A 27,050-nucleotide genomic window follows, 5' to 3' on the forward strand; every position below is an offset into this window, starting at 1 on the left:
GTCTGTTTCTTAGTAGTGGCAGGATTTCTTTGAGATCAAGGAAGTAAACCACTAAGCACAGTACCTGACACATGGAGTTTGCTTCACAAATACAGGCTTTCACTGTTATTTATATCTTCTTCTTTTTTTTAATACTCCTGTTTTTAAATTTCAGAATATTAAAGGGGTACAAGTAGTACTCTATGGGTACACATATACTACATTTTGTTAATCCACTCATGAATTAATGGGCACTTGGTTTGATTCCACATCTTTGCAATTGTGAACTGTGCTACAATAAACATTCAAGTACAGGTGTCTTTTTGATAAAATAATTTCTTTTCCTTTGGGTAGATACTCAATTGCTGGGATGCCTAGATTGAATGGTAGGTTGACTTTTAGTTCTTTGAGGAATCTCCAAAATGTTTTCCATAGAGGTTGTACTAATTTGCAGTTCCACCAAAAGTGTATGAGTGTTCCTTTCTCTTTGCATCAATACCAGCATCTATTGTGTTTGAATGTTTTAATAAAAGCCATTCTAACTGGGGTAAGGTGATATCTCATTGTGGTTTTAATTTGCATTTCCCTGATGATTAGTGATGTTGAGCATATTTTGTGTTTATTGTCCATTTTTCTGTCTTCTTTTGGAAAGCTTCCGTTCATGTCTTTTGCCTACTTTTTAATGGGGTTTTTTTGTTTTTCTCTTGCTGATTTGCTTGAGTTCTTTGTAGATTCTGGATATTGGCGCTTTTTCAGATGTATAGTTTATAAATATTTTCTCACATTCTGTAGGTTGTCTGCATGGTTGATTATTTCCTTCACTGTGCAGAAGCTTGTTAGTTTAATCAAATCCCATTTATTTTTGTTGTTGCTGTGTAATTGCCATTGAGATCTTAGTCATAAATTCTTTGCCTGGCCCAATACCTAGCAGAGTTTTTCCTGCATTTTTTTCTAGAATTCTTATGGTTTCATGCCTTACATTTAAGTCTTTTATCCATCTTGAATTAATTCTTGTGAGTGGTGAGAGATAGGTGTCCTGTTTCTTCTTCATGTGGCTATCCAGTTTTTAACACCATTTATCAAATAGTACAACCTCCCAAGACTCAGTCAGGAAGAAATAGAACTCCTGAACAGACCAATAATGAATAGCAAGATCAAACCAGTAATAAAAATTCTTCCAACAACAAAAAGCCCCAGATCAGATGGATTCACAGCCAAATTCTACCAGACCTACAAAGAAGGGCAGATACCATACTACAGAAATTATTACACAACATTGAGAAAGAAGGATTCCTCCCCAACTCATTTTATGAAGCCAGTATCAGTATTACCTTGATACCAAAGCCAGGAAAAGGGGCACAACAAAAAAAGAAAACTGCAGACCAATATCCCTTATGAATATAGATGTGAAAATCCTTAATTAAATACTAGCAAACTGAATTCAGCACATCAAAAAAAATAATAATAATACACTATGACCAAGTGGGCTTCATCCCAGGGATGCAAGGATGGGTCAACATACATAAATCAATAAATATTATTCACCACATAAACAGAAGCAAAAACAAAGACTATATGATCATCTCAGTAGATACAGAAAAAAGCATTTGACAAAATCCAGCATCCTTTCATGATAAAAACCTTGAACAAATTAGGCATAGAAGAAACATAATCTCAAAATTATAAAAGCTATATATGACAAACCCACAGCCAACATCATACTGAATGGGGAAAAGTTAAAAACATTCACCCTATGAAGTGGAACAAGACAAGGGTGCCCGATATCACCACTTTCACTTACCATAATGCTGGAAGTCCTAGCCAGAGCAGTCAAGCAAGAGAAAGAAAGGATATCCAAATGGGGAAAGAGGAGGTCATACTATAGATTTTCGTTGACTATACGATCTTGTACCTAGAAAACCTTAAAGACTCCACCAAGAGACTCCTGGAATTGATAAATTCAGCAAAGTCTCAGATTATAAAATTAATGTACATAAATCTGTAGCATTTCTATTGTACATACCAATAACAGTCAAACTGAGAGTCATAGCAAAGACTTGGTACCATTCACAATAGCTACAAAGAAAATAAAATACCTAGGAATATACTTAACCGAGGAGGTGAAATATCTCTACGAGGAAAACTATGAAACATTGAGGAAAGAAATAGCAGAGGACACAAATGGAAAAACATGTCATGCTCATGGATTGGTAGAATCACCATTGTTAAAATGTCCATACTACCCAAAGTGATTTATAGATTCAGTACAATCCCCATCAAAATACCAACATCATATTTCACAGATCTAGAAAAAAATAATTCTACACTTTGTTTGAAACCAGAAAAGAGCCCAAATAGCCAACGCAATCTTAAGCAAAAGAACAAATCTGGAGGTGTCACATTACCAGACATCAAACTATATTACAAGGCTTTAGTAACCAAAACAGCATGGTATTGGTACAAAAATAGACATGGTCCAGTGGTACAGAATAGAGTACCCAGATATGAAACCATCTACCTACAGCCAAATGATCTTTGACAAAGCAGACAACACTGCACACTGGGGAAAACAACCTTACTTACATCTTCTCATTTGATTTTTATAGTAACTGTGTAAAGGCAGGTATTAGTCACGCCTCATTTTAGAGATTCATGCACCAAATCTCTGAAAAATAATATGCCTAGGAAATGGTGCAATTAGGGCTTGAGCTCAAGTTCTCTGACTACAGATCACACTGTTTCAGCTATGCTGCTTAATGAATCACAAAGTGTTCATGTTGCCTCGGTGGACTGTGTGGATGAGAAAGTCCCACCTGACATGATAACTATACTGATAGTTATCAAACTACTGTGTGTGTTTAGCTGGCAAAGTACTTTATTGTCTGTTTTTGTCCTTTGATTTCTCTCATCTGTGATTTATAGCATATTGGAAAGAGCAAGAGTGCTAGATGGTAGTTCTCAAATTTTTCTTTTTAGGACCCCAATCTTAAAAGTGATTATGGACAACAAATAGATTTTTTTATTTATGTGGACTATTTATAGCCATTTCTACAATCTTAAAAATCAAAAATGAGGAATTTTTAAATGTATTTTAAAATAGGAAATTTACTTAATTTTACCCTAAATAATCTGCTTTTTATGAAAAAACCTATTTTCTCAAACCAAAAAAATTAGAAGTTTGGCATTGTTTTACATTTTTGCATATCTCTTTAAAGTTGACTTAATAAGAAGGCAGCTAGATTCTCATACCTGCTTCTATATTCATTTTTTCACAGTTTATTGTTTTGGTTGAGGTAGATGAAAAATAAGACCTCATACAGGTCAGTATTGGGAAAAGGAAAGAGTATTTTCAGAGCCATTTCAGATTTTCTCTGATATTACATAAAAACGTGACAAGTAGTAGTTTCCTAAAAGTTATTAGTGATATGAATCTGAAACCATAAATGAACTTTATCTGGAAGTTCTGAAGCTCATAGTGGCAAATACACGTTTTCTAAAACTTTAGCTTTCCCTGAAAGCTTCAGTTTTATCATTAACAATAAATACTATCAGTTGTTTACCTTGAAGTGATAGGCTTACTTCACTCATTTTCAAGAAAATGTTTGGCCAATACTGGAGTCTGAGTAACCATAGTGTGCTAATTGTACTTTAAAGAAAACAATGCTGTTCCTCTAAAAAAATAAACAAAACCAGTTAGTTTAGCTTGCGACTCAAAAAATTGTGAGTGCTTTTTCTCAAGACACCCACCATATTTTAGTATGCCTTAGAAGTACTTTATGCATACTTCCTCTTTCATCAAACAAAATATAAAAAAGATGTATTCAAGGGTTGAGATGTGATAAAATCAATAATTATTACTCTTTCATCATGGACATTCTTAAATGAAAGTGGCCTTTTACTGGAAGAGCATGACCATGAAGAATACAATGACTCCAGTTGGTGGCAATGTTGCTCACGCTTAAGGCGCCAGTGGTTTTACCCACCATTACTTTTGCACTGTTAGTGCACATGTCAACACAGTGAAAAAAATCAGATAACTTCTTAGTATTATTATAAAAATAGTTGTAGCATTGGGCACCTCTAAGGATCTAGGAGCCATGCTTTTAGAACCACTGGTATCAGAAATTAAAGGCTTTGTTATGATTCCAGCTCTGTCATTAAGTGGGTTAATGTTGCCTAACTTACATAAGCATAACTTTTCTCACTTATAGAATTGGGAGAGTGGGGAAAATGCATCCTCTACATACCCCATTGGTTGTGTGGGGATCAAATCATACCATTCATGTAAAAAATTTTATAACCTGAAAAGTCCTTGATTCACACACAGGATTTTTATGGTATTAATAGACTATATATATTAATACAAATACTATTATGGTATTAATAACCACTTCAGGGGACTTTGTATTCTTACTATAAAAAGAGCACATGCCTAGTGGAGAAAATTTAGAAGAATACAGGAGAAAAATTATAATTTCTCTTTTGTATTCCCCCTAACCAGAGAGATACCCATTTTTGACATTGGAGTTTATCTTTCTAGTCCTCTTTTCTATACCATTTTCCCCCCAACTAGATGAAATCATATATCCTAAGCAACTTTGTATTTGCTAGGTTTCACATAGTATCAGCATGAGAGCATAACATACTTTCCTAACTTGGGACAAGTCATGATTCAGAAGCTCAAGAGAGTATGACTTACCCAAGAGCCCACTGTGATGTACTCCTCATCCTTGACAGTTCAGCCTCATTCTTTCTCTGTTGTGAGAGCCAATGAAGGGACATCTTTTTGATGGGAAGCCAGGTACCGGGGCAGGAATAGGATCGAGGACTGCTTAAGTACATACAAGAAGGTCTTTTGTCTTTACATGTTCTTTATAGTCCTGTAGGCTTTTGCCACCTTAAAGTTTTAAAAAAGTTCATAAAAGTGTGACTCTTAATAAGATAACCTTGCCATTTGTATATTTTTCTGATTAAAGTCAAAGTTATGCAAAATTGTAATGATTGCACACCAGTAGTTACCAGGGGCACAAGGGTGTAACTATGAAGAGGTAGCCCAAGGGTGTTCCTTTGTGTTGATGAAACAGTTGTCCATCTTGATTGTGTTGGAGTTTGTGCTAATCTGTACATGTGATAAAATGCCATAGAAGTACGCACAAAGACATACGATAAAATGCGTGCAAAACCTGGTGAAATTCAAATAAAGTCTGCAGTCCAGTTAATTGTCTTGTGCCGGTGTCAGTTTCTTGGTTATAACGTACTGTTTAATACATGTAAGATGCTACTGTTGGGGGAAGCTGGTTCATGAGCATAAGGAACCTCTCTACTATTTTGCAACTTTTTGTTAGTCTATAATTTTTTCAAAAAGTATAAGCCATCAAATTCTAGTCAGGGAGAGAAAGTAGGGAACAGTGTTTAATAATATATTAATAATATATGTAAAAATTTCAGTGTACCTGTAATCCCAGCACTCTGGGAGTCCAAGGCAGGTGGATCGCTCAAGGTCAGGAGTTCGAAACCAGCCTGAGCAAAATCGAGACCTTGTCTCTACTAAAAATAGAAAGAAATTAATTGGCAAACTAAAACTACATAGAAAAAAAATTAGCTAAGCATGGTGGTGCATGCCTATAGTCCCAGCTACTCAGGAGGCTGAGGCAAGAAGATCACTTGAGCCCCAGGAGTTTGAGGTTGTTGTGAGCTAGGCTGACTCCATGGCACTCTAGCCCAGTCAACAGAGTGAGACTCTGTCTCAAAAAAAAAAAAAAAAAAATTTTTTTTTCAGTGTAAAACACATGTATAGAGCAAAAATCAAACTGTCACTTCTCTGATATTCCTTGAGACAACTAATGTGCAATCCTCAGCCCACTTCCCTTGCACTTCTGTAGGTTTTCTAAACCAGTCTTCTCCTGGTGGATTTCTTCTAGTTAAAGGTCACAGTTTTACAAAGGTGACATGATTAGCTGTTTCCTTCCAGAAGTGAATCTGTTTGTCATATTTGAATATGTCTGGAGAATACTGCCTCTTAGTGGTGAGAAGCCAGAGAAATGTGAACAAGGTCTATTTTGTTGATGTTTTTAAAATATATTTGTGTCATGGCTTTAAGTGCATAGGCTTTGAATTTAAGGAGACCTGGGTAAAAATAATTACCTAACAACTTTTTACCTGTGTGGCCTTGTCAAAGTATCTGAGTTGAGTCTTAGTTTCTTCATTTTTGTAAAATGGGATTAATAATACCTCCTCCTTGTGTTCATTCATGATTCATTCAGTTAATTAATAAGATCCTATACAGGCGTTGTGGTTAGGCAGTAGGGATACAGCAATAAGAACAACACAGACAAGGACCTCGTCCTTTTAGAGTTTGCATTCTAGTGGCACTTTTAGAAATAATTTATGTGAAGTACTTACAGTGTTTGGTTCATAGTATATGCTTAATAGAAAGTGACATTTAAAAAAATTATTAGAAATGTTTCTTTAGTTGACTTGTAGTGTCTCTGAACTTATCCTTCCTCTGGTTAAAGCTGCCTTCCTAATCAAAGCCAGCCTTAGACATAACAAACTATTTGTCACTCCTGGAACATAAGTCATTTTATGCTTCCATGCCTTTATACATTCCATCCCTTCTACTTTGAGTGCCTCCTTAGCAGTTAATGTATTAATAATTTAAAAAATGTATTAATGATAAAGGTTTTCTTTACAATGCAGCTTTCTTGTGGGGGGGGTACAAAAGAAAGCAGCATGCTGTTGAGTTTTAGCTGTTTATAAGTGTCTTTTGTCACTCATTTGATTAAATGTACAGTACCAAAAAATTATGTTCAATCTTTTTTTTTCTTAACCATTAAAAAGAAAGCAGTAAAAGCACTGCTTGCTAAGCAGTGCTGGGTTTGCTCTACTCCCAGCATCAGGCATCATTGCCTGTGATCCTGGCAGAGAAGTTAAGGAGTCAACAGAGAATTGCATCTATTTAATTCCCAAACCACAAAGTGGGTCAGGAAGGGAGTAACTGGTGGATTGAAATAGATTCTCAACTGACAGGAAAACAATTTAAATGCCATACCCTTTGAGAGTCCTAAGCAGTAGTTTTAGAAAATGTATGTTAAAACTCTTTTTAAGATTGTGGGAGGTACCCAGAACTTTCTAGTCCAGCCAAGACAACTTTGCGCATCTGGTTCCTTCTCTTTCCAAAGCTTTTAGACAATTTTATAGATTGCATAAGAGCCTGAATCTCATTTAGCAGTTGTAGGGCAGTTATTGCGTCAGAGCTGTTGAAGCAAAGCAAAGATTTCTCCAGCTACATAGCATTTCCTGTTTGCAATCTCTGACTGCAGGGTATTGTGGTTTGGGTTAAGGATTTTTTTAGTTTTTAATTTTTCTTCTTTTCTTTCCCCTTAAATGAGAATAGCTGAAAATGTGCAGGTTGGACGTAGATTTATAGCAAGCAGACTATTTCTCAAGTTTGTCATTGAAATGAGCATGGGTATGCTCAACAGTAAATTGGTAGCTTCTGGAAGCCCTAAACTACATAATACCCTTTTTAAAAACTCATTTTTTGCAAAATGATAGCCCATAATTAGAAGGTTTCAGTGTTTGATCTACCATTCATTCCCCTCATGTCCTGACATGTCTCACTAATTACTAATATTGTGGGATGTTTTGTGAAATGAGATCTATCCACATGGACAGGTGAATGGGTGGGCAAGTAAGAGGGAAAGGGTTTTCTTTTTCCCTTCTATTATAGAAGTCATACATGTTTGCTATAAAAATTTCAGAAATGTGGAAAAATTTAAAGATCATCACATGGGGGGAGGGGGGAATGGGCATTTATTGAAACCTTAAAATCTGTACCCCCATAATATGCTGAAATAAAAAAAATCATCACATAATTCTGTTAATATTTAAGAGTATATTATGTTCTCTGAAACAATTTTATAGATTTATATTCAGAGACACTGATAATTTGTATATATTGTATATGTATACCTACAGATATATATCTCATCTAGGTCCATGATCTCTTATTCAAAATCCTTGGGATTAGATATGTTTCAAAATTCAGAGTTTTAACAAATTTTAGATGGGTGACAAGGTACATATTGCCGTACATCATTTAACATTCCATCCAGTGACATCTTGGGCAGGTGCTTGTTATTAACCACAGTTTTGTCTCTCAAATTGTGGGGGGTTTCTTTAAAGGTTTTAAGAGTTCAAATAATACATTGTAAATAGGATTGGATTTTCAGCTTGTGAATTTTGCATGCAATTAATAGTACTTTTCATCTAAAATTTGTGTGCATGATACATGTATGTAGTTGTCAAGGATTAGTTCACTTAAAACAGACTCACAAAACAGCATTTGGGTGCTAGAAGGGACTTATGTTTCAGACTTGTGTCTCTGTACAAGAGGAAGGAAGAAAAAGGAGGAAAGGAAGAAAAGAGAGAAAGGAAGGAAGAAACCAGTTACTTGTTGGAGGAGAGTTTCATTGGCCATAAAAGGGGACTGAATTTCAAAGGAGAATGATTGTTTGCTACTGGAATGCTTTTGGGGTCTCTGACATTGGCTTATCAATATCTTTTTTAAAAAAGATAAAAGCTGGTCTCATCCTCAAAGCCTTTGGACAGGTGAAGTTTTCATTATTTTTATGGTTAATTTTTGCTTATACTACTACTACTAATAGCTTGTATTTATATTGTGCTAACTATAGGACTGTTTAGACCACTTTATATGTTATATTGGTTAGGATAGGCTAGGTCCTAGCTGCAGTAATAAATTAACCCCTAAATCTCCTTGGCTTAACATGGTTTGTTTCCTCCTCGTATTACATGTTTACTGAAGGGATTTGGTCCTTTTAGTAGCAGTAGCTCAGAGACTTAGGCAGATGGAGTCTCCTCCTTTACAGGGTTTGCCATGGCAGGGGAAGAGAGAGATTAGAGAAGCATATGAATACTTTTCACAGCTTTCTCAGGTATTGTAGTTCCTTGGTTTAAACAGTGTTCTTTGAGTCTGAATTTGGTAGCTTGAAAAAAATAAATAAATAAATAAACAGTGTTCTTGGCCCCACCTACTTAGCTGCAGGGAACCAGGAAATGAAAGGGAACAAATGGAGCAATTGATGAAGCAGTATTGTCTTTGCCTCATCTATATATAGCCTCACATCAAGCCTACCAGGTAGTAACTATAATTAATTATCCTTATTTAAGAGCTGAGAAAACTTGAGTCCCAGAGTGTGAAGTAGGTATCAGATCCAGCATTGAAACCCAGGTGGTCTGCCCTAGAGGACACTGTACTGCCTCTCAAAAGATACAAGCATCCTTTTATGGATACAATGTAAAACTTAGTTTTAAATTAATTAAAGTATAAAGTTGTATTGGTTTAAAGAATGGTAAGTAAAACATTGGCAAAGATGTTACAAGGATAAGGCAAACACTGTTTTGAGATCATTAGCAGCCTCTGTCTGCACAATCTTTGTTCCAGAAGCTTCCAGAGCTCTTTCTCCAGGCCCATATCTGAAGGTGCATGGTAAAAAGCAAATGCAGATATTTTCCTTGGCTCAGAGAATTCTGTCAAACTGTGCCCCACATTCACTCCTTTGATCCCTCCCACTCTTCCGTGATTTCCCATTTTCCATCCTAGATATGACCTTTTATCTATATTCTTCCACTCTTCCTAGCTGTCTCAGATTCCTATGCTGTCTTGCACTAGTTCTGGATTCTTCTGCAGAATGTTGCCTCTAAGTCTCTCCAGATACCATAACCCTCAGACAAGGCCACCCACTCCAGACCCATACTACTGGGAGGTACTATTGCCCAGCCAGGGTGCCACCTTCTGGGCTGATGTCAGCTAGCACCAGGGAACATGGATTAGTGAGAGGAGCATGGCTGGGTTTTAGGCTTCACTCGTACAAGCTGCCAGGTGAGTGCTTTGAGCTGTGTACACCCTGCAGAACTGTACTCTGTGGCCATGCTGTGCCCAGTTCATCTGCCTCCTCCTTGCCTGGGAACAAGAGTATCAAAGTGTAAGACAGAAACGCTAATCTAATCCCATGCCTTGTTTGATAAGAGTTGTGGACTAAGAAGCATTACTACTATTGGAGATTTACAGTACACATTTGTTATTAAAGGCTTGGAGACATCCTGTAATAAACGTGTCCAACTCAATGTTTCCTAACTTATTTGAACACAAAATTTCTTACTGTATAAGAAACATTAACTTCCCATTGAACCACTTTGAGAAATTCTGGTTTAGATGTTTTGCCCTGTCAGAGGTGATCCTTTTAATTTGTGTTTGTTTGCTTTAAGTTTATTTCATTGTACTTCTAACGTCTAGAATTTATTTCTAATTTATTAATATAGTTCAATATGTGATTTCTGATGTCTTTTTAGGTTGGTTGCCTCTTTTTTTTGTTTTAGATTATACCCTGTGGTGCTTTGGTGACTTTACATTTAAACATGAAGAAATGGCCCACTGATTCAGTTATGAACTAGTATCTTACTACATCTTCCATTAAAAATGAATGGACCTTTTTATTGGCTTAATTGCCCCAGTTGCGTTAAGCAACTAAAATTTCAGAGAATTGGCAGAAATATCTTGACTTTGAAATCAGTTATAACTGAATTCAAATCTCTGCTCTACTGCTTCCTAGGTTAGGTCTCCAGAGGCAGATTCATTCATTCATTCATCCAGAAAGTGGGAGTATCAAGGAAGGCTTTGCAGAAGGGAGACCTTTGATCTGAGCCATAAATAATTAATAGATATTTAGGAAACTATTTTCTTATGCTAACAGAAGCTGTTTTCCTTAAATGGAAACATTAAATGGTGTTAATCAGTGGTTGATACACTTGATAGTGAGGTGAAAGTCTATGCTTACCGTGTTTCCCCGAAAATAAGACAAAGTCTTATATTTATTTTTCCTCAAGAAGACACCCTAGGGCTTATTTTCAGGGGATGTGTTATTTTCCTTTCAAAGCCTCAGCTTGCAGCACGCACAGGATGGCCGGGACTTGACAGGGGGAGCTGACCTTGCTGGTGGGGCTGCCCGCATCTTTCTGGTCACCTCTAGGATAGTAGCTGTCACGATGTGGCAGATGAGAGGGGCTGCTCGCCTTCTTTACCACTCCGAGACGAAATTCATTAGTTGTACAGATGCGCTGCGTAGCCATGCCCATCACTAGGTCTTATTTTTGGAGTAGGGCTTAGATTGCACCAATGCTTAGAAATCCCGTTAGGGCTTATTTTATTGGGTAGGTCTTATTTTCGGAGCAACATGGTAGTTTTAAGAAAGAAACAAGCTTACTTTCTAAAGTGTGTTCTTGTCTCAGCCAGCATTTATTAAGTGCCTACTCTGCACTAGGATTGTCACTTTCTCTTTTTAAGACATTGTTTGTACAGTATATTTTAGTAGTTTACTCAGAAGCACTACTTAATTTTACAGGGAAACATGGACATAGGTGAAGGACCAGACTTTTAAAATGTCCTACTTTTGGTTTCCCACAAGTGGGGAAAATTCTATTTAGTTTCCTGGCAGCAGTTGGCCAGGAAATATCTAAGAAGGTTCCCTTTCTGCAAGGGTGGCCTTGAAATTTATCAGGTAACTGATATCGCAGTCATCATTTAGTTGGATTCTTTGAATTCTGAAACTTTCCATGAGGATAAGTAAAATGAGTTTTAAAACAGAGACACCAAGTAGAGAAGGCGGGACAGTCCAAGGAAGGGAGCAGCAGATGGCTGCTTTCTTATCAGTTACAGGAAGACAGTGATGTCTACTGTGATGCGTTAATGTGTCCTCCCAGCACATGGTAAGCCCTGTGTATTTTAATTTAAATAAAAATTAAATTGTGTTAAGAAGGTGCATACTGGGTAAAAGATGTTACAAAACATCATACATAGTGTATGATAACGATGTTCAGTAAAGACAAGGAAAATGTGATTTGATGTCACAGTATGGTTTTATTCTAGTTTAAACATAGCAAATTACAGATGGCATGCATGGAAATGAAATTAAAGGTCTGAAAGTTGAGGATGAGCTAACATTATCGTTTTAAGTACAATAAAGAAATCCTTAGGTTAGGGATGTCTTTCTCAAATCAAGGCCTAGTTTTCCCCCCTTTCACTTTCTCAGTTATCTTGGCCTTATAAATCTTAGCTACTCCCCCTTTCTATATAATTATCTTTGAGTGAAATCAGATGCTGCCCACAATGCAAAGGAAATAGTGCTTTCGTTTCCACTCCATGTAGGAGATGATGTTAAATCTAACCCACCATTTACTTAAATTGAATTAGACAAAATATAATTGCATTATTTTAAGTTAAGGAATTCTCATATTCCCTGATACTCCTACACCTACCCATTTGTCTCTAACATTTCCAGCAAAATGTGCTCTCTGCTTAAATTTGGTCTTATCAGTCCCTGATGCCGTTAGCACATGGTATAATTTGATTTGCACTTCTCCTCCGGTCATTCCCAGATCCCTGACTGCTGTTCTTTCTGGTAATTATGCCTTAGAACAGGCGTCCTCAAACTATGGCCCGAGGGCCACATACTGGCCGCCTAGCACATTTATCCTGCCCTCTGGGTGTTTTTGCCCGCCACTGCCTGTCCTGCTTAGCAGCCGACTTGTCCTGGGCCCACAGTGAGCACTCTCTAACAGTCTGAAGGACAGTGAACTGGCCCCCTGTTTAAAAAGTTTGAGAACCCCTGTCTTAGAACTTAGGCAAGTCATTTTCTCTGCCTGGCTAGAAGTCTTTCTTTTCTAAAAGAACTTTCATTTTTCTTTTATTTAGACAACAGTGGTTCTCACTCTTGATTTGCATTCATTTTACCTCAGGTGCTCGTTAAAACTTAGGTTGTAGTCGGGCCGGCCGGGCGAGGTGGCTCACGCCTGTAATCCTAGCTCTCTAGGAGGCCGAGGCGGCGGATTGCTCAAGGTCAGGAGTTGGAAACCAGCCTGAGCAAGAGTGAGACCCCCGTCTCTACTATAAATAGAAAGAAATTAATTGGCCAACTAATATATATAGAAAAAATTAGCTGGGCATGGTGGCACATGCCTGTAGTCCCAGCTACTTGGGAGGCTGAGGCAGAAGGATTGCTTGAGCCAGGAGTTTGAGGTTACTGTGAGCTAGGCTGACGCCATGGCACTCACTCTAGCCTAGGCAACAAAGTGAGACTCTGTCTCAAAAAAAAAAAAAACTTAGGTTGTTGGGCCCCACTCTCAGAGCTTCTGATTAATTAGCTTTGAGATTTCATTACTGATAATTTTCCAGGTAGTGTTGACACTACTCATCCAAGGACCACATTTTGAGAGCCACTAGGAAGGACTGTCATTCTGGACAGAGAACCAGAGTTCCCTAGTGTTATGAAGAACTTGTGACTTTTTTCCTCCAAATTCAGTACTGTAATAATTATTTTTACTTTTATATGTGCCATCTGATTTATATCTTGGATAAATAAATAAAGAACAAGTTGAATGAGAAATAGGCTACTGGTTGATTATATCGCCCTCTTGTGTTTCTTTGCCATATTTCTTTACAAATACAAAAATACTACTTCATTATGGAAAACTTGGAAAATACAAGGGGGAAAAAACTAAAATAAAAATCACCAGTAGCCTTACAATCCACTGTGAAGGGTTTGAGATATATATGTGTGTGTGTCCTTTTAAGCTTTTTTCTATTTCCTCATCTTTTTTTTCTCATGTATTTTTTGAGTTATATAATTTTTTCACAACATTGGGTCCATACTGCAGTGCTATTTTATAACCTAGTTTTCTACTTATTTATATATTTTGGAAATGTTTTACTTTTTTGTAAAATAATATAGCCTGAGAACCTTTGCCCAGCTGCAAGCATACAGCTTCCTAAAGCAGAGCTGCCCTGGTTGAGGCAGGGTCTGCAGCTGGGAGCCAGGAGCCTCTCCCACGTTACCACTGGTCGTCCCTGAAGAGGGGTTTGCAGAACCCAAAGGCACTTGCCACCGGAGACACATTCTAAAAACTGTATAGAATGCCCATCTTATGTTAAAACTATAATTTATTTACCCAGCCTCATATTTTGAAGATTTCTATTTTCCATTTTTCACCGTCTAAAATATAATAATTGGAAAGCACTGTACATCTTGTGATTATAAATTATTTAGATACTGGTCTTCATTACTACATTAATTTAGTTTGTAATACTTTCATTTCTTGCCCTTTCTTGTCACTTAAGGGTCAGTTAGGGATGGGTGCAGTGGCTCACACCTGTAATCCTAGCACTTTGGAAGGCGAAAGCAGGAGGATCACCCGAGGCCAGGAGTTACAAGACCAACCTAGGCAAAATAGCGAGACCACATCTCTACAAAAAAATAAAAATTAGCCAGGTGTGATGGCATGTGCCTGTATTCCCAGCTACTTGGGAGGCTAAGGGGGGAAGAATTGCTTGAGCCGAGGCGTTGGAGGCTGTGGTGACCTATGATCACACCACTGTGTTCTATCCTGGGCAACAGAGAAAGACCTTCTTTTGGGGAAAGAAAAAAAAAAAGGAAATGGGAGAAACTGCCAGTAGCCAAAGGCCCAAGTAGGTATTCAGTACCTTGCTCTGGTCAAATTAAGGGCCTCACTTTCTTGAGATGTTTTAGACTTTTTCAAAAAGTTATGTGTACTGTGCCAGAAGTCTTATAGAGAATGTTGTGGACTATACCAAAAAATTTAGAATTTTACTAGGAATTATGAATTGACCCTTCTAACTCTCCAGCATTACCACAGAACTGTTTTACTGTGTTTGTTTGTTACTTTGTTGGGTAGAGGACCAGGACTGCCTTGCTTGAAGGCAATTTGAGCATCTCCCTGTATTTTCACCCATCTGTTCTGGATTTTTTCCTCCTGTGTTCAGTTGTATCTCGTTGTAAGAGTATTGTAATTGGAAGGTACTTCAGACGGCTTAGAGACTTTAGAGATCTCTCACTTTGTTGATGGCAGAAACAACAAGTGATTGCCTAAACTTTCACAGATAGGTGGAGAGGCAAGTGAAAGTCAAGAACAGCTCTCCTGACATCTACCCTTTCTTCTCCAGTTGTCAGACAAAGCACTGGATGGCAAGAGTACCCTTGGTCTGTCACCCCCAACCATATCCTCGGAGTAGTTCTAACCTTCCTATCTCGCTCCTGAGTCTTTTTCCCCTTTACCTTTTGGTGCTAAGCACTCCAGGAAGACCAAAACTGGTGCAGATTCTAAAACACTTTGTATCTCAGAACAGCTCTCCTCGTTTGAAGAAGAATGCATTCATTCAGCCCTTTACTCAACCAACAAGCATTTTATTTAGTGCAAATAACATGTCTACGCTGTGCTAGGAGTTTGGTGTAGCACAGTGGTGGGCAAAGCAGTCAGAGCCCCTGCCTCCAACAAGCTTTGCCTTTGACAGTAAAGGAACAGACAAGTCATTTTAAAGTACAGAAATACTCTGTGAAAGTGGGCCTATTCTGCCACTGGTTGAGACTAACAGATTAGGGAGAGGAGACCTCTTTAGAAGGGTCAAGTCCTCCCTGAGGAAGTGATGTAGAAACTGGAAGGCTTTTTGCCTATAGCCAGAGGAAGAGTGTTCCAGACACATGGTAAAGTGCATGCAGAGGAGGAGAGAGCTCTATGGGTCAAGAAGCTGAAAAGGGGTTGAAGAGTAGAGGGGCGTGAGACAGGTAAGCAGGGCCAGACCTAAAGTGGGAGCTTGGATTTGAATCCAGTTCAGTGGGAAGCCAGGGATAGGTTTTAAGTAGGAGAGTGATATGATCTGATTGATAATCACTTTAAAAGATCACTATGGCAGCAGAACACAAAGGAAATGAGACTTGGGAATCTGTAAAAACCTTAATTAATAACCTGACCATCTGCTTTATTCATCGTTTGACCTTGAATAAGTTACTTAACCTTTCTGAGCCTGTTTCCTCATTAATCTGGTGAGACTAAGACCCATCTTTAACTTTAGATAACATATGTTAAATGCAGTAGTACCCTCTGTCGTTTTAATAAACAGTCTAATTCAGGCTGCTCTGCCTAGATTAGAACACGGTATAATGAGATGCATTATCTTACAGTTTATAGAGACTGCCCTGCAGTATAAAGCAGGGAAACAAGAACTATCAGACTTACCAATGGAGAGAATGTGGTGCCATACAAAAGGTATTTTGGAGCCCCACACACCAGCCTTAAAAGTACCTGAAATGCTATCCTTAATATACTCCAATAGCTGAAATGCTATCATTATAGTTTTTAAAAAGCTCACTACTGCTGAGATTTTTAAGTGTAAAGAATGTTAGGAAAATAAATGTAGTTTCATTTTATTAAGATGTATTATGTAGTGTTGGGCATTTTGCATACATTTGCATCCACTGACTAAATCTCAATCCTTTTAGCAGCATATGAGTTGGTCTTATCATTCCACTTCGCAGATGAAGAGTGACTTGCCCAAGCAAACACCTTGAGTGACTTGCCTAAGCAAACACCTAGCTGTTTGTCAAACCTGCTTGACCATGTGAGCACTGGTCACACTTGCAGCTGTGAAGGTTAAACAAGAAATCCCTGAGCAGTGGGTGAGGTCTAGGACTGTTAAGTGCCCCCCAACCTTCTCCTTAATGCCTATGCAACCAGATAAAATAAATCTTAGTTTATATAGGTCAGTAATGGCTAATAATAGTTGTTCATTGCAAGTAGATAGTGTATTATAGTTTTTAAAACATTCTGGTATCTGTAAGAAGATAATATTTGTTAGTAGCTCATTGACTTTGGAGTTACACCTGGTTTGTGGTTTGATCCCTCCACTTAACTAGCTATGTGTGTTTGAACAAGTTACTTAATAATACCTTGTAGAATTATCAGGAGCGGCTGATCAGGTAATGTGTGTAAAAGCATCCAGCTCTGTGGCCTTGTATGAAGTGGAGTTTTTATTAGTGTCAGTTCTTCCTCAGTCTGCTCATGCTGGCATAGGCTAGCAGAAGGTGTTGGAACACCAACAAAGTTAAACAGTTTGCCCAAAGTCACACAGGCCAGAAGTGATGAGTGGCCACGTGCCTCTGGGATTCTTTTCTCTGTATCATAATACCCTGGAAAGCAGCCTAATGACAAGGTGCTAGCTTTAAATAGTTTCAAGGTGGTAAATAACTCTCCAGGGCATGAAGGAGTTAACGCACTAGACAGAGTATCTAATTTATGCCATGGAATTGCAGACTTAACTGCTGGGAGCTGGCTCATTATTTTAATTGGATTTTCCAATGTGTTGAGCAAGTCAGCGGATTTGCATTAGCCTTACTTTCAGAGAAACTTTCAGTCTGGAGAGAGAGAGAGAACCAATGGGCAGTGGAGAGGGAATGTCAGAATTAATGCAGGATGACAAAGCAAGCAAATTATGTCCTCGTTAATTAATACAGTTTTATGTGTATGTAGGTGTCATGGAGGTACCATTTGTAGAGCTGTGCTGCTCTCTCCATCTCTCAAAGGCAAGAAAACGAGGCATGGCTAACTCGTTGCCTTTCTGCCAGTTGGTTGCTCCCGCAAGGCAGCACAGCCATTCAGGTGAGCGCTTAAAAGCACTCACCCTTCAAGCCCATAGATGGGATTGGAGCTGAGTTGGGCTGTGATTCAGGCAAGCCAGAAATTACACTACAGTGTGATCTGCAGCTGCTGCTTGACTCCTCCTTTGGTATCTAATCAGTTAGTGAACAAAACAGATAAGGGACCTCCCATTAAGAAGCAAACCTTCTGGTGAGGAAAGATAGGTGATAAATCAGTAAATAAATGATATCATTTCTTTTTGTGGTAAAGCTATAAAGGGGTAAAAAAAAAAAGTCAGAGCAAAAGATAATGTGTGTTTATATACATTGAGGGAAAATGGTTCATGAGGTCATCTCTGTTGGCTGAGAGTATGCTGACTATTTGTATAATGTCTAGTAGTGTTGGAGCAATTTTGAGGAATAAATGGTTTTATGAAAGCCAGTATTAATTGCAATTGCTTGCTTAAACAAGTCCCTTTTGCATAAGGAGAGGTAGACTTCAACTTCCCTCTGATTTATTCCAAATTGCTAGTTAGGCTCAATGTATGTACTAGCAGGGGAAATATCTTTTATGTAGAAAGAAATTTGAACAGCAGTTTGTTTAAAAGGAAAATATGTTTTTTATTCCTAAACATCATTTCTGAAATTATTTTTAATGTATTTTTTGCTCAATAAAATGAAAAAAAAAGATGTACTTTTAAAACATAGACTTTAACTTCTTGCAGACTTGAATCATACAAAGAACTTATATTAATTCAGCTTTATCATTAAAGGAAAGAAAATAGTTTGGAAGTTGAGTAAATGGGAATAGAGTAACCAATAGAATTTTAGTAAAATGAATGGGAAATAATTATATAATAAATTTGAAAGGCTTTTTAAAAAAATCCATTAAAGATAATGAAGGTGATACCGGAACTTTGACTACCCATATTATTATTGTATTGTATTGGCTGCATTATAATTGACTGTGGAAATGACTGTTACACATCAGTTTGCGAAACTCTTACTCAGGGAATGAAGAGTTATGAAAGAACTAGGATTCCTGAAAGAACTAGAAAATGAAAACACAGGAAAATTACAGAATCCCATGACTGTGAAGTCATATAATCTGTCTCTGTTGCAGAGCAATCCCTTAAAATATCTGAGATAGGTTTTCTCTTCACTGAGATGCCCAAGTAGGAAAGTTTTGTTTTGCTTCTTGTGAATATTTTCTAAAAATTACACCCTCGTGGTATTGGTCTGCTTTCTCTTTGACCCCTCTTTGTATGTTTATAATGGCACTCTGGTAGTTACTATTCACTTGTCACTTAAGACAATCCCCTTTGCTAGTTTTTAAAATTGACCTACTTTCTCCTGGGACGTAAGTTGGAAAGGGTTTGTAAATTTTAAATTTTTTCCCTTTGGCCTTTTCATAGGCTTGTCACCGTGAAAATTCTGAATTCATGATACATAATGTTTTGCCTTCTTGGTTTCTTATCACCTCCCAAGAATGTGTGTGTAGGTAACCACAAAGAAATTCTTAACTCTTTGGGTTTTCTACAGTCCTCCGCTTTGCCAGCTGAGCTATTGAAGGGAGCGGGACTTGGGGTTTTCTATCTGTGCAGCTACCGCTCACCCTAATGCCTAACCACAATGATGACATTAAAAGGTTACTATGTTGTGTTCGCCGTGTGGTCATACATGGCTTTTGAGGGACTTTTCCTTCTGAACACCCCTCATATTCAGTATTAACCACAGAGTTTCATGATTCTTTTGTTGTTGTTATTTTCTAATACAGCCTTCGGATCAAGGTGGGAGTGACATTAATGTATTTTTTTTTCCTGCTTCATTTCACAAAGGATTTGAGCATTGATGGAAACTATAATTTAGGACTGAAAGTTTAAAAAGATTTATAATCACTGTCTTTTCATATTTTGTTTTAAAATTTTGACTGTCTTTGAATAAGGAGTATATTACATGTTGCAGGTTTTTTAAAAATGTAAAACGTCTCCTCTTCCACCCTGTCCCTTTGCTCAGTTTCCATCCCTAGAGGGAACCAGCATTGGAAGACTGTATGTTTTCAAAAGTAATTTAAGCATAGGCATTTTCCCCCCCTTTTTGTACAAACCCTTACACACTCTACATACTGTTTTATACTTGATTTTATCACATAAAAATTTATCTTGGGGGCATTTCCAAAGTTAGGCATAAAGAGCTTTCTCATTTTTATGGCTGTTGTTTAAAAGTTCCATAATTTAGCCATCTCCTATTGATAGGCACATAACTTTCCATCTGTATGAACAGCCCCATAGAGAAGAACCTTGTACACACACAATTCTGTATTTCATTCCATTCCTTCCACAAGTATTTCTTGAGCACCCCATCTGTGCTACACAATATTCTGAGTTATAGGAATATAGCAGTGAACATACAGACCCCACTCTGAAGGAGCTTGCAATCCAATTGGAGAGACAGACAGTAAAAAAATAAGAAAAAAAATACATATACATGCTATGGAGACACAGTCTGGGAAAAAACCAAACAAATACATATACAAATGGTTAGGGATGGCAAATGCTTTGAAGAAAAATAACTTCAGGCTCTCTTCATGAACAGAGGAAAAGTAGATACTGGCTGGATGAGTGGAGGTCAGGGCAGACCCCGACCTCATTACCCACCATCCACACAAACTCCTAAGATCTACAGAATAGGGGGATGCCATGGGCTCATACCCCAGGGATGAAATTGAGGGCTCAGAGCAAAATATTCCAGCTCTCCATCTAGGGTGGAGAGTAGGTCCTGTTAATTTTTATTTTTTCCCCCTCATTCTCAAGGTCAGTATTTCTCAAGCTTTTTTCCCCCCCTCCCTTTTTACTCACAACCTTCCTCCTTTATTCCAAGAACCTTTTTAGACATTCCTCTTCCCAGTCACTCCTCCCACGAAATTGTAATCATTATATTAATAGTTTATATTGGTTTATATACTGTGGCCATTTGGAGGGCCACAGTTATAGCTAAGATGCTTTTCTAGCCCCATTCCTTAAGAACCAACATCCTAGACCCTCACAGAAAGTAGGCTTTCGGACTGTAGCCCTCTGGCCTGCCAGTCAGGCTGTTTCTCTGTACAGGTGGTGGCAAAGTCACATAGATAAAATTTTCTTGGTGGAAATCTCTTTGTCTTTGAAATAAGAAAGAAATGATTGTTTCTAATCCAAGCCCTCTGGTGGTGTGCATCGGAAAACCTTCCTTGTGTGTAAAATCAGTTGGTGTTTAGGGAGGGTAAAGAGGTAGAATGACTTGTGAACTGCAGGAGCCTAAGATGAGAGCAACAGGAAAAGTTTAGGGAGCAATTAAAAAACCAAAGGGAAGGTCTTCCTATTCCCTATCCCTCCCTGCTCCCATGTTACCTTATTCGTATGTAGCATCCCATAGCATTTTAAACAATATGTATTCAGCACTTCCTGGGTGGCAGGAAGTAAGCTAGCACTTTTCACATACATTAACTCCTTCTATCTTCGCAACAGCTGCTCCCAATAGGGTATAGGCTTCCACTTTATGGATGTGGTTAAAAGGGTCAGGCACAAAGCTCATCAGCCAGGCAGTATTGATCCTTCTCAAGCCACTTTTTTCCTCTGCCTCTAATACAGTATGTAATGGCATAATGTAGTAGAGTTGGCTGCGTACTGACTGCCTCTGTTCCTAGAATACAAGCTTTCCACGGTAGGAATAGTGTTTTGTTCAACTTTATCCAGCTTCTAGCATAGTATGTAGCACAGAGTAGATATTCAGTAAATGATGGATGCATAGACAGAATGACAAATGAATACACTTACATATGAGTAAAATTATTTCTTGAGTGAGGGGACCCACAACCCTTTCCATCTCTAATCTGATTCTGCAGGTCCCTGCAGTCTTGGTTCCACACTACTAAAAGTGATTTCACCAAGATTACTAGGGGTCTCCTTGAAAACAGTATGTTATAAACTCTTATGTCCTTGTTTTGCTTTTCTTTTTACACTTGACTGCCTCTCCCTTGGTTTCCCTGCCACTCCTCTGCAGCTGGTTAGCAGCTGCATCTCCTTCTCCCTTGTAGATTCCTCTTTGTGCCATCTTAAAATCAAGGAGACCCAGGCCACTGCCTCAGAACAGTGAAAAAAAAAAAATCTACTCCTCAGCTATAGATAGTACTTCCTAAATATCTTGTCTTTTTAATGGAACCTGAAGGTAGAGGTATGAACAGAACAGTCAAGGTCCCTGCCCTCATTGAGCTTACGTGCTCGTTGGGGAGACAGAATACACAAGCTGAAGGCTTTGTATTACCTGACTTTGAATTATACTACAAACCTATACTAACCAAAAAGCATGATACTGGTATAAAAACAGACCAATGGAACAGAATAGGGAACCCAGAAATAAATCACGCATTTACAGTCAGCTCATTTTCAACAAAGGTGCCAATGTGTGTTCACACATTGGAGAAAGGACAGTTTCTTCAATAAATGGTGCTGGAAAAACTGGATATTTGTATGAAAAAGAGTGAAATTAGACCCCTATCTCTTGGCATATACAAAAATCAAATCAAAATGGATCAAAAACTTAAAGATAAGACTTGAAACTATGAAACTACTAAAAGAAAACATTGAGGAAATGCTTCAGGACATTAGTCTGGGGAAAGATTTCTTGAATAAAACCCCAAAAGCACAGGCAACCAAAGCAAAAATGGACAAATAGGTCACATCAAGCTAAAATTTCTACATAGCAAAGGAAATAATCAACAAAGTGAAGGGACAGCCCCCAGAATGGGAGAAAATATTTGTAAAGTACCCATCTGACAAGAGATTAATAACCAACATATATAAGGAGCTCAGACAACTCAATAGCAAAAAAAAAATTTTGATTAAAAAATGGACAAAGGATCTGCATAGACATTTCCCAAAAGAAAGCATATAAATGGTTAACAGATATATGAAAAAATGTTCAACATCACTAATCATCAGAGAAGTGCAAATCAAAACTACAATGAGATATCTCGTCCTAGTTAAAATGGTTTTTATCAAAAAGGCAGTAACAGGTGCTGGTGAGGATATGGAGAAAGGGCAATCCTCCTACACTGTTGGTGGGAATGCAAAGTAGTATAGTCACTATGGAGAACAATGTGGAGGTTCCTCAAAAAATTAAAAATAGAACTACCATATGATCCAGCAATCCCACTGCTGGGTATATATTCAAAAGCAAGAAAAGCAGTATTATCTAAGGGATATCTGTACTCTCATGTTTATTACAGCACTCTTCACAATAGCCAAGATACGGAATCAGCCTAAGTGTCTATTAGTAGATGAATGGATGAAGAAAATATATATATATACATGGTGAAATCAATCAGCTATAAAAAAACAAATTCCTGTTGTTTTCAAACACATGGATGGAACTGGAGGGCATTATGTTAAGTGAAAAAAGACAAGCATAGAAAGACAAATACCAAATGTTATCACTCATATATGGGAGCTGAAAAAATTGATCTCATAGAGGGTCAGGAGTGTAGAGTGATATCACTAGAGGCTGGGAAGGTAGTGGAGAGGGAAGATAACCAGGGGTTGAATAATGGGTACAGTAATACAGTTAGGTAGAAGAAATAAAATTTAGTGTTTGGCTCTGACTCTGGAGTGGGGTGAAGGGAGGGAAAGGCAACACATGTAACCTAAACATTTGTACCTCCATAATATGCTGAAATTAAAAAAAAAGATTTAGTGTTTGGTAGCACAATAGGGTGACTACAGTAATATATTATATATTTCAGAAAAACCAGAAAAGTAAAATTGGAATGTTCCTAACACAGAGAAATGATAAATCTTGAGCTGATGGATATTTCAGTCACCTTGATTTGATCTTACACGTTGTATGATTGTATCAAAATTTCATATGTACCCCATAAATATATACAATTATTATATGTACATAAAAATTAAAAATAAAGATTTTTTCAAATAAAAGATAAATCTAAGCCAAAAAAACTCCAAACAGGATAATTTCAGATCATGATACCTGCTATAAAAGAATGTAAAAAAGAAATGGTAAAAGCCAGTTGTATAGTTCCCCCCCCCTCACTCTGACAGAGGCAGTTGAAAATTCAGGTTAAGATCTACAATTTGGGTAGTGGTGTAAGTGACAGTGCTAAGATGATTTGAGGAATTACTTGTACACGTGTACCTATACTTGTAACACAGGGTCTGAGAACACAGGCTCTGAAGTCTAAATCCAAATCTCACCCCCCCCCTCATATTCTGTGTGGATCTTCACAAGTGACTCCACCTCTGTCTCTATTCAGCAACAGAGTGGCGCTAGTTTTGCCACTGAACCCACGAAGGTACGCAGGTTCAATGAAATAATGCACGTAAAGCCCTTCAGCAGGGCCTGGTGTGTGGAAAATGCTTGGTCAACAGTAGCTGGTGTTATTTTTCTACGTGCACCATCTTTTTTTAACTGTCTCCCATCTTTACTTTGTTTTTCAGCTCCAGGGTCTGAGCCACAATGTGATCTTCACCTTGGATTCCTTGTTAAAAGGAGACCTAAAAGGAGTCAAAGGAGTAAGTGTTCAGAAATTGGATTTCCACTTTAACTTGAAAGGATTGATATTTTTTTTCCCCTCTCTTTTAAGATCACAGAAGTACTTGTATTTGAAAGGCACTCAACATTTATAGCATTAAAAATCTTCTTGGAAAATGATCATTGGAAAAAATGTGCCACTTTCCATAATGGTATTGACAGAGGAACAAGATTAGACACTTTTAGGAAGATTGGTGAGATCCCAAGTGGGTGGGGGAGAGAAGCCAAGCTCTAGTCCTGGCTCCGCTGTGGGCGCAGAGCCTTTAGGCTCCTGCTTCGTGGGCATGACGGGGCGCTCACCCTTCCCGCCTCTGCGGACTTCTCGCGTGTAACAGATGGCGTCATGCGCGTGAAAGTGTCTTGTGTAACGTCAGTAAGAAAGTCATTCTTGCTGAGATATTATTTCAGAATTATTTATTCACTTTCAGCAAAAATAAATGCAATTTTAATTTTCTTTTTTCTAAGGATCTCAAGAAGCCATTTGACAAAGCCTGGAAAGATTATGAGACAAAGTTGTAAGTGGTTTTTTGTTTAGTTTTCATTTTGTTTATATTATCATGAGTTTTGTAAGAAAAACTAACTGGAAAATGGACAGAGCCCTTAACTAATACCATCTCAACAAAAAACCATTTAGTATATCCTTGTTAGGGCTAAGAGGTTGGGTATGCTGACCTACTTAAAAGTGGCTACATGTCCTGTGCTGGTTGTCTAGACTGAGAGACATTTTTGCTATCAGTTATTTCAGCATTTATGGCTGTTGATACTGACTGTCAAGTTTTAGATCTATGATTGTTGCCACTTTTATTTCATTATAATTAGTATGTAATGGTGGACCATTTACGTTTTGGTATAGGATAGCAATGGGGAGATAATAAAAGTAAAAGAAATAACTAATATTTGTGTCATCTTTCTTTCTGCCTGCCAGGACCTGCGTTAAGTGTTTTTTACAAGCAGGATCTCCTGGCAGCAACCTATCTGTGCCACTTCACTCTGTTTATATATCAGGGAAACTGAAACCTAGAGAGGCTGAGGGGCTTGCAGAAGGGTAGCAAGCTAGTAACTGTCAAGCTGGCATGCACTGCAGGTCTGTCTGATCCTAGAGCCCGAGTAGCATAGTGTGCACTGAAGTCAGACCACTGACCTCATAGGATTATTATGAGAGATTAGGGCAATGAGCAGTTTGCCTGGTGCCTGGCTTATCTTCATGTTGTGCATGTGATATACCATGTTCCTTTGTTATTACTCTGAGATGTTTGTAACACCAGGGAGTAGGGTGGGATGGGAGGAGATATGTATTTTAAAGCTTTTAATAAAAGTCTTGGCAATAAACTTGGATAACTGTAAACATAAGAGAATAAAAACATTTCTGTAGGCAGCAATAGCAGTAGAGTAAAAACAGAAGCAAAAGAAAAACAAATGTAGGCTTAAATATGTTTTTCCCAAACTACTTTCGTAATTGCTTATGTGATAAGTGCATTGTTGGGGACTTGCTGTTTTAGCAATACTTTTGTGCATTGGCAGCTACAAATACAGCTGAGAACAAAAAGTTTCTTAAAATGGTAAACTGATCAATGAAAGCTGTGGGAAGTTTTTTTCTATATGAAAAGGGATTGTTAATACTCACACTTAGAGCTAAGTATGCCCCAGCCCAGGGGCAACTGCCCTTGCACTTGGAATATGATACAGCTAATGAAATTAGAAAATGAGAGGGGCAAGTCCACAAAGGAGGGAGAGAAAGCCTTCCTCTAGACTTACAGGATGTGCCTCCTTTGCAAGACATAGGAACAGCAAAACATGATACAGTGCGTGCTTTGGCAATTAAAGTACTACCAATATTGAGTGGTATAACTACTTTTATATTTTTTAAAATCTGTGTTGAAGATCTTGAAGTATCTGGCGGTCAGTGTTCTGAATATGATAGAATATAAAGCGTTCTAAGGTGTTAAGGTGCCCCTCATTGCACTTCTCACACATGATATAAGAACTTGTCAGGCTGTTCATTTGTCTGTATTGTCCTGAAGAATCTGAACTTGGTAGGACAGCAACCACATTGTTTTTGAGTATGATATTAATTCCCCAGTGCTTAGCAGAGTCATAGTTTGTGCATTATATGAATATTTATTGAAGAAATAAAGGAATTATCCAGACCCGGAAATGTGTAACAGGAATAGTGAGTTGAGTGGGTCCTGATTTTAGGACCTTATAAAGGAAATTTTTGTTTTTGTTTCCTTTTTTAATAAATCCCTGTCAACAAATTAATTTGCTGTGATATAGACTTCTTTCTCACTGAAGTATAGTGGTGAAGGAGAAAAAAGGAAACAAGCATTTGTCTCTTTATAATAGGACACATTAGATTCTAAGTCATAGAATACAAAATGACTTATGTTAGTTCGGTGGGGGGGGAGGGATGAGAGAGATGAAGCATCATGTGTAGCAAAATGTTTATTTATTTTGAGTATCTGGGTGCAGATGGGTGGAGGTCAAAAAAGGTGTCCCCAGGAGACAAGGAAAAGCCTTGGATTTTATAAAGGCTTTTTCTGGGAAGAGTAAATAAATTCTTTTCAAACTACTGGAAGGGACGGGGAAGTAAGTTTCCCTCTTGCATTCCATTCCTTTATCTTCCTAGGGAACAAATGTGAGGGGCAAGGGTAGTCTTTATCAGGAGGAATAAAGAAAGTTTCCCTTTTGTATTTCATTCCTATATTTCCCTAGGGGTCTGGCAAAGACTACAATGTACCCCTAGGAAGGTGAGAGGGGTGGGTTCTATAGGAGGTTTGGGTGGAAGTTTGGAGAGGGTGAATTCTTTAAACCCAACAACTTACAAAAAACGTTAACTTATTAGCTTTGATAACTGAGAAGGCTGGACATTTTCTGTGGTCTTCCATTTAGAACTTGGGAGTCAGTGAAGTGTAATAGTTAAGATCACAGACTTAGGAATCATTACCAGTTTTGTGACCTTGAGCCAAGATACTTAATTTTGGTGAT

At 37.9% G+C, this 27,050-nt stretch overlaps 1 protein-coding gene across 2 annotated transcripts in view; it reads left to right on the top strand.

The window, feature by feature from the left end:
- The window catches only part of ASAP1 (ArfGAP with SH3 domain, ankyrin repeat and PH domain 1), a 342,366-nt gene that overhangs the window by 214,891 nt on the left and 100,425 nt on the right, over nucleotides 1-27,050 (top strand). For both annotated transcript variants that reach the window (XM_012785407.3, XM_076005020.1), the window contains exons 6-7: nucleotides 23,972-24,046; nucleotides 24,531-24,580. In XM_012785407.3, coding sequence (XP_012640861.1) covers nucleotides 23,972-24,046; nucleotides 24,531-24,580 — 125 coding nt within the window. The remainder of the gene's footprint in view (nucleotides 1-23,971; nucleotides 24,047-24,530; nucleotides 24,581-27,050) is intronic.

This window comes from Microcebus murinus, chromosome 7 (genome assembly GCF_040939455.1).
Source record: "Microcebus murinus isolate Inina chromosome 7, M.murinus_Inina_mat1.0, whole genome shotgun sequence".
Classification (NCBI taxonomy): Eukaryota; Metazoa; Chordata; class Mammalia; order Primates; family Cheirogaleidae; genus Microcebus; species Microcebus murinus.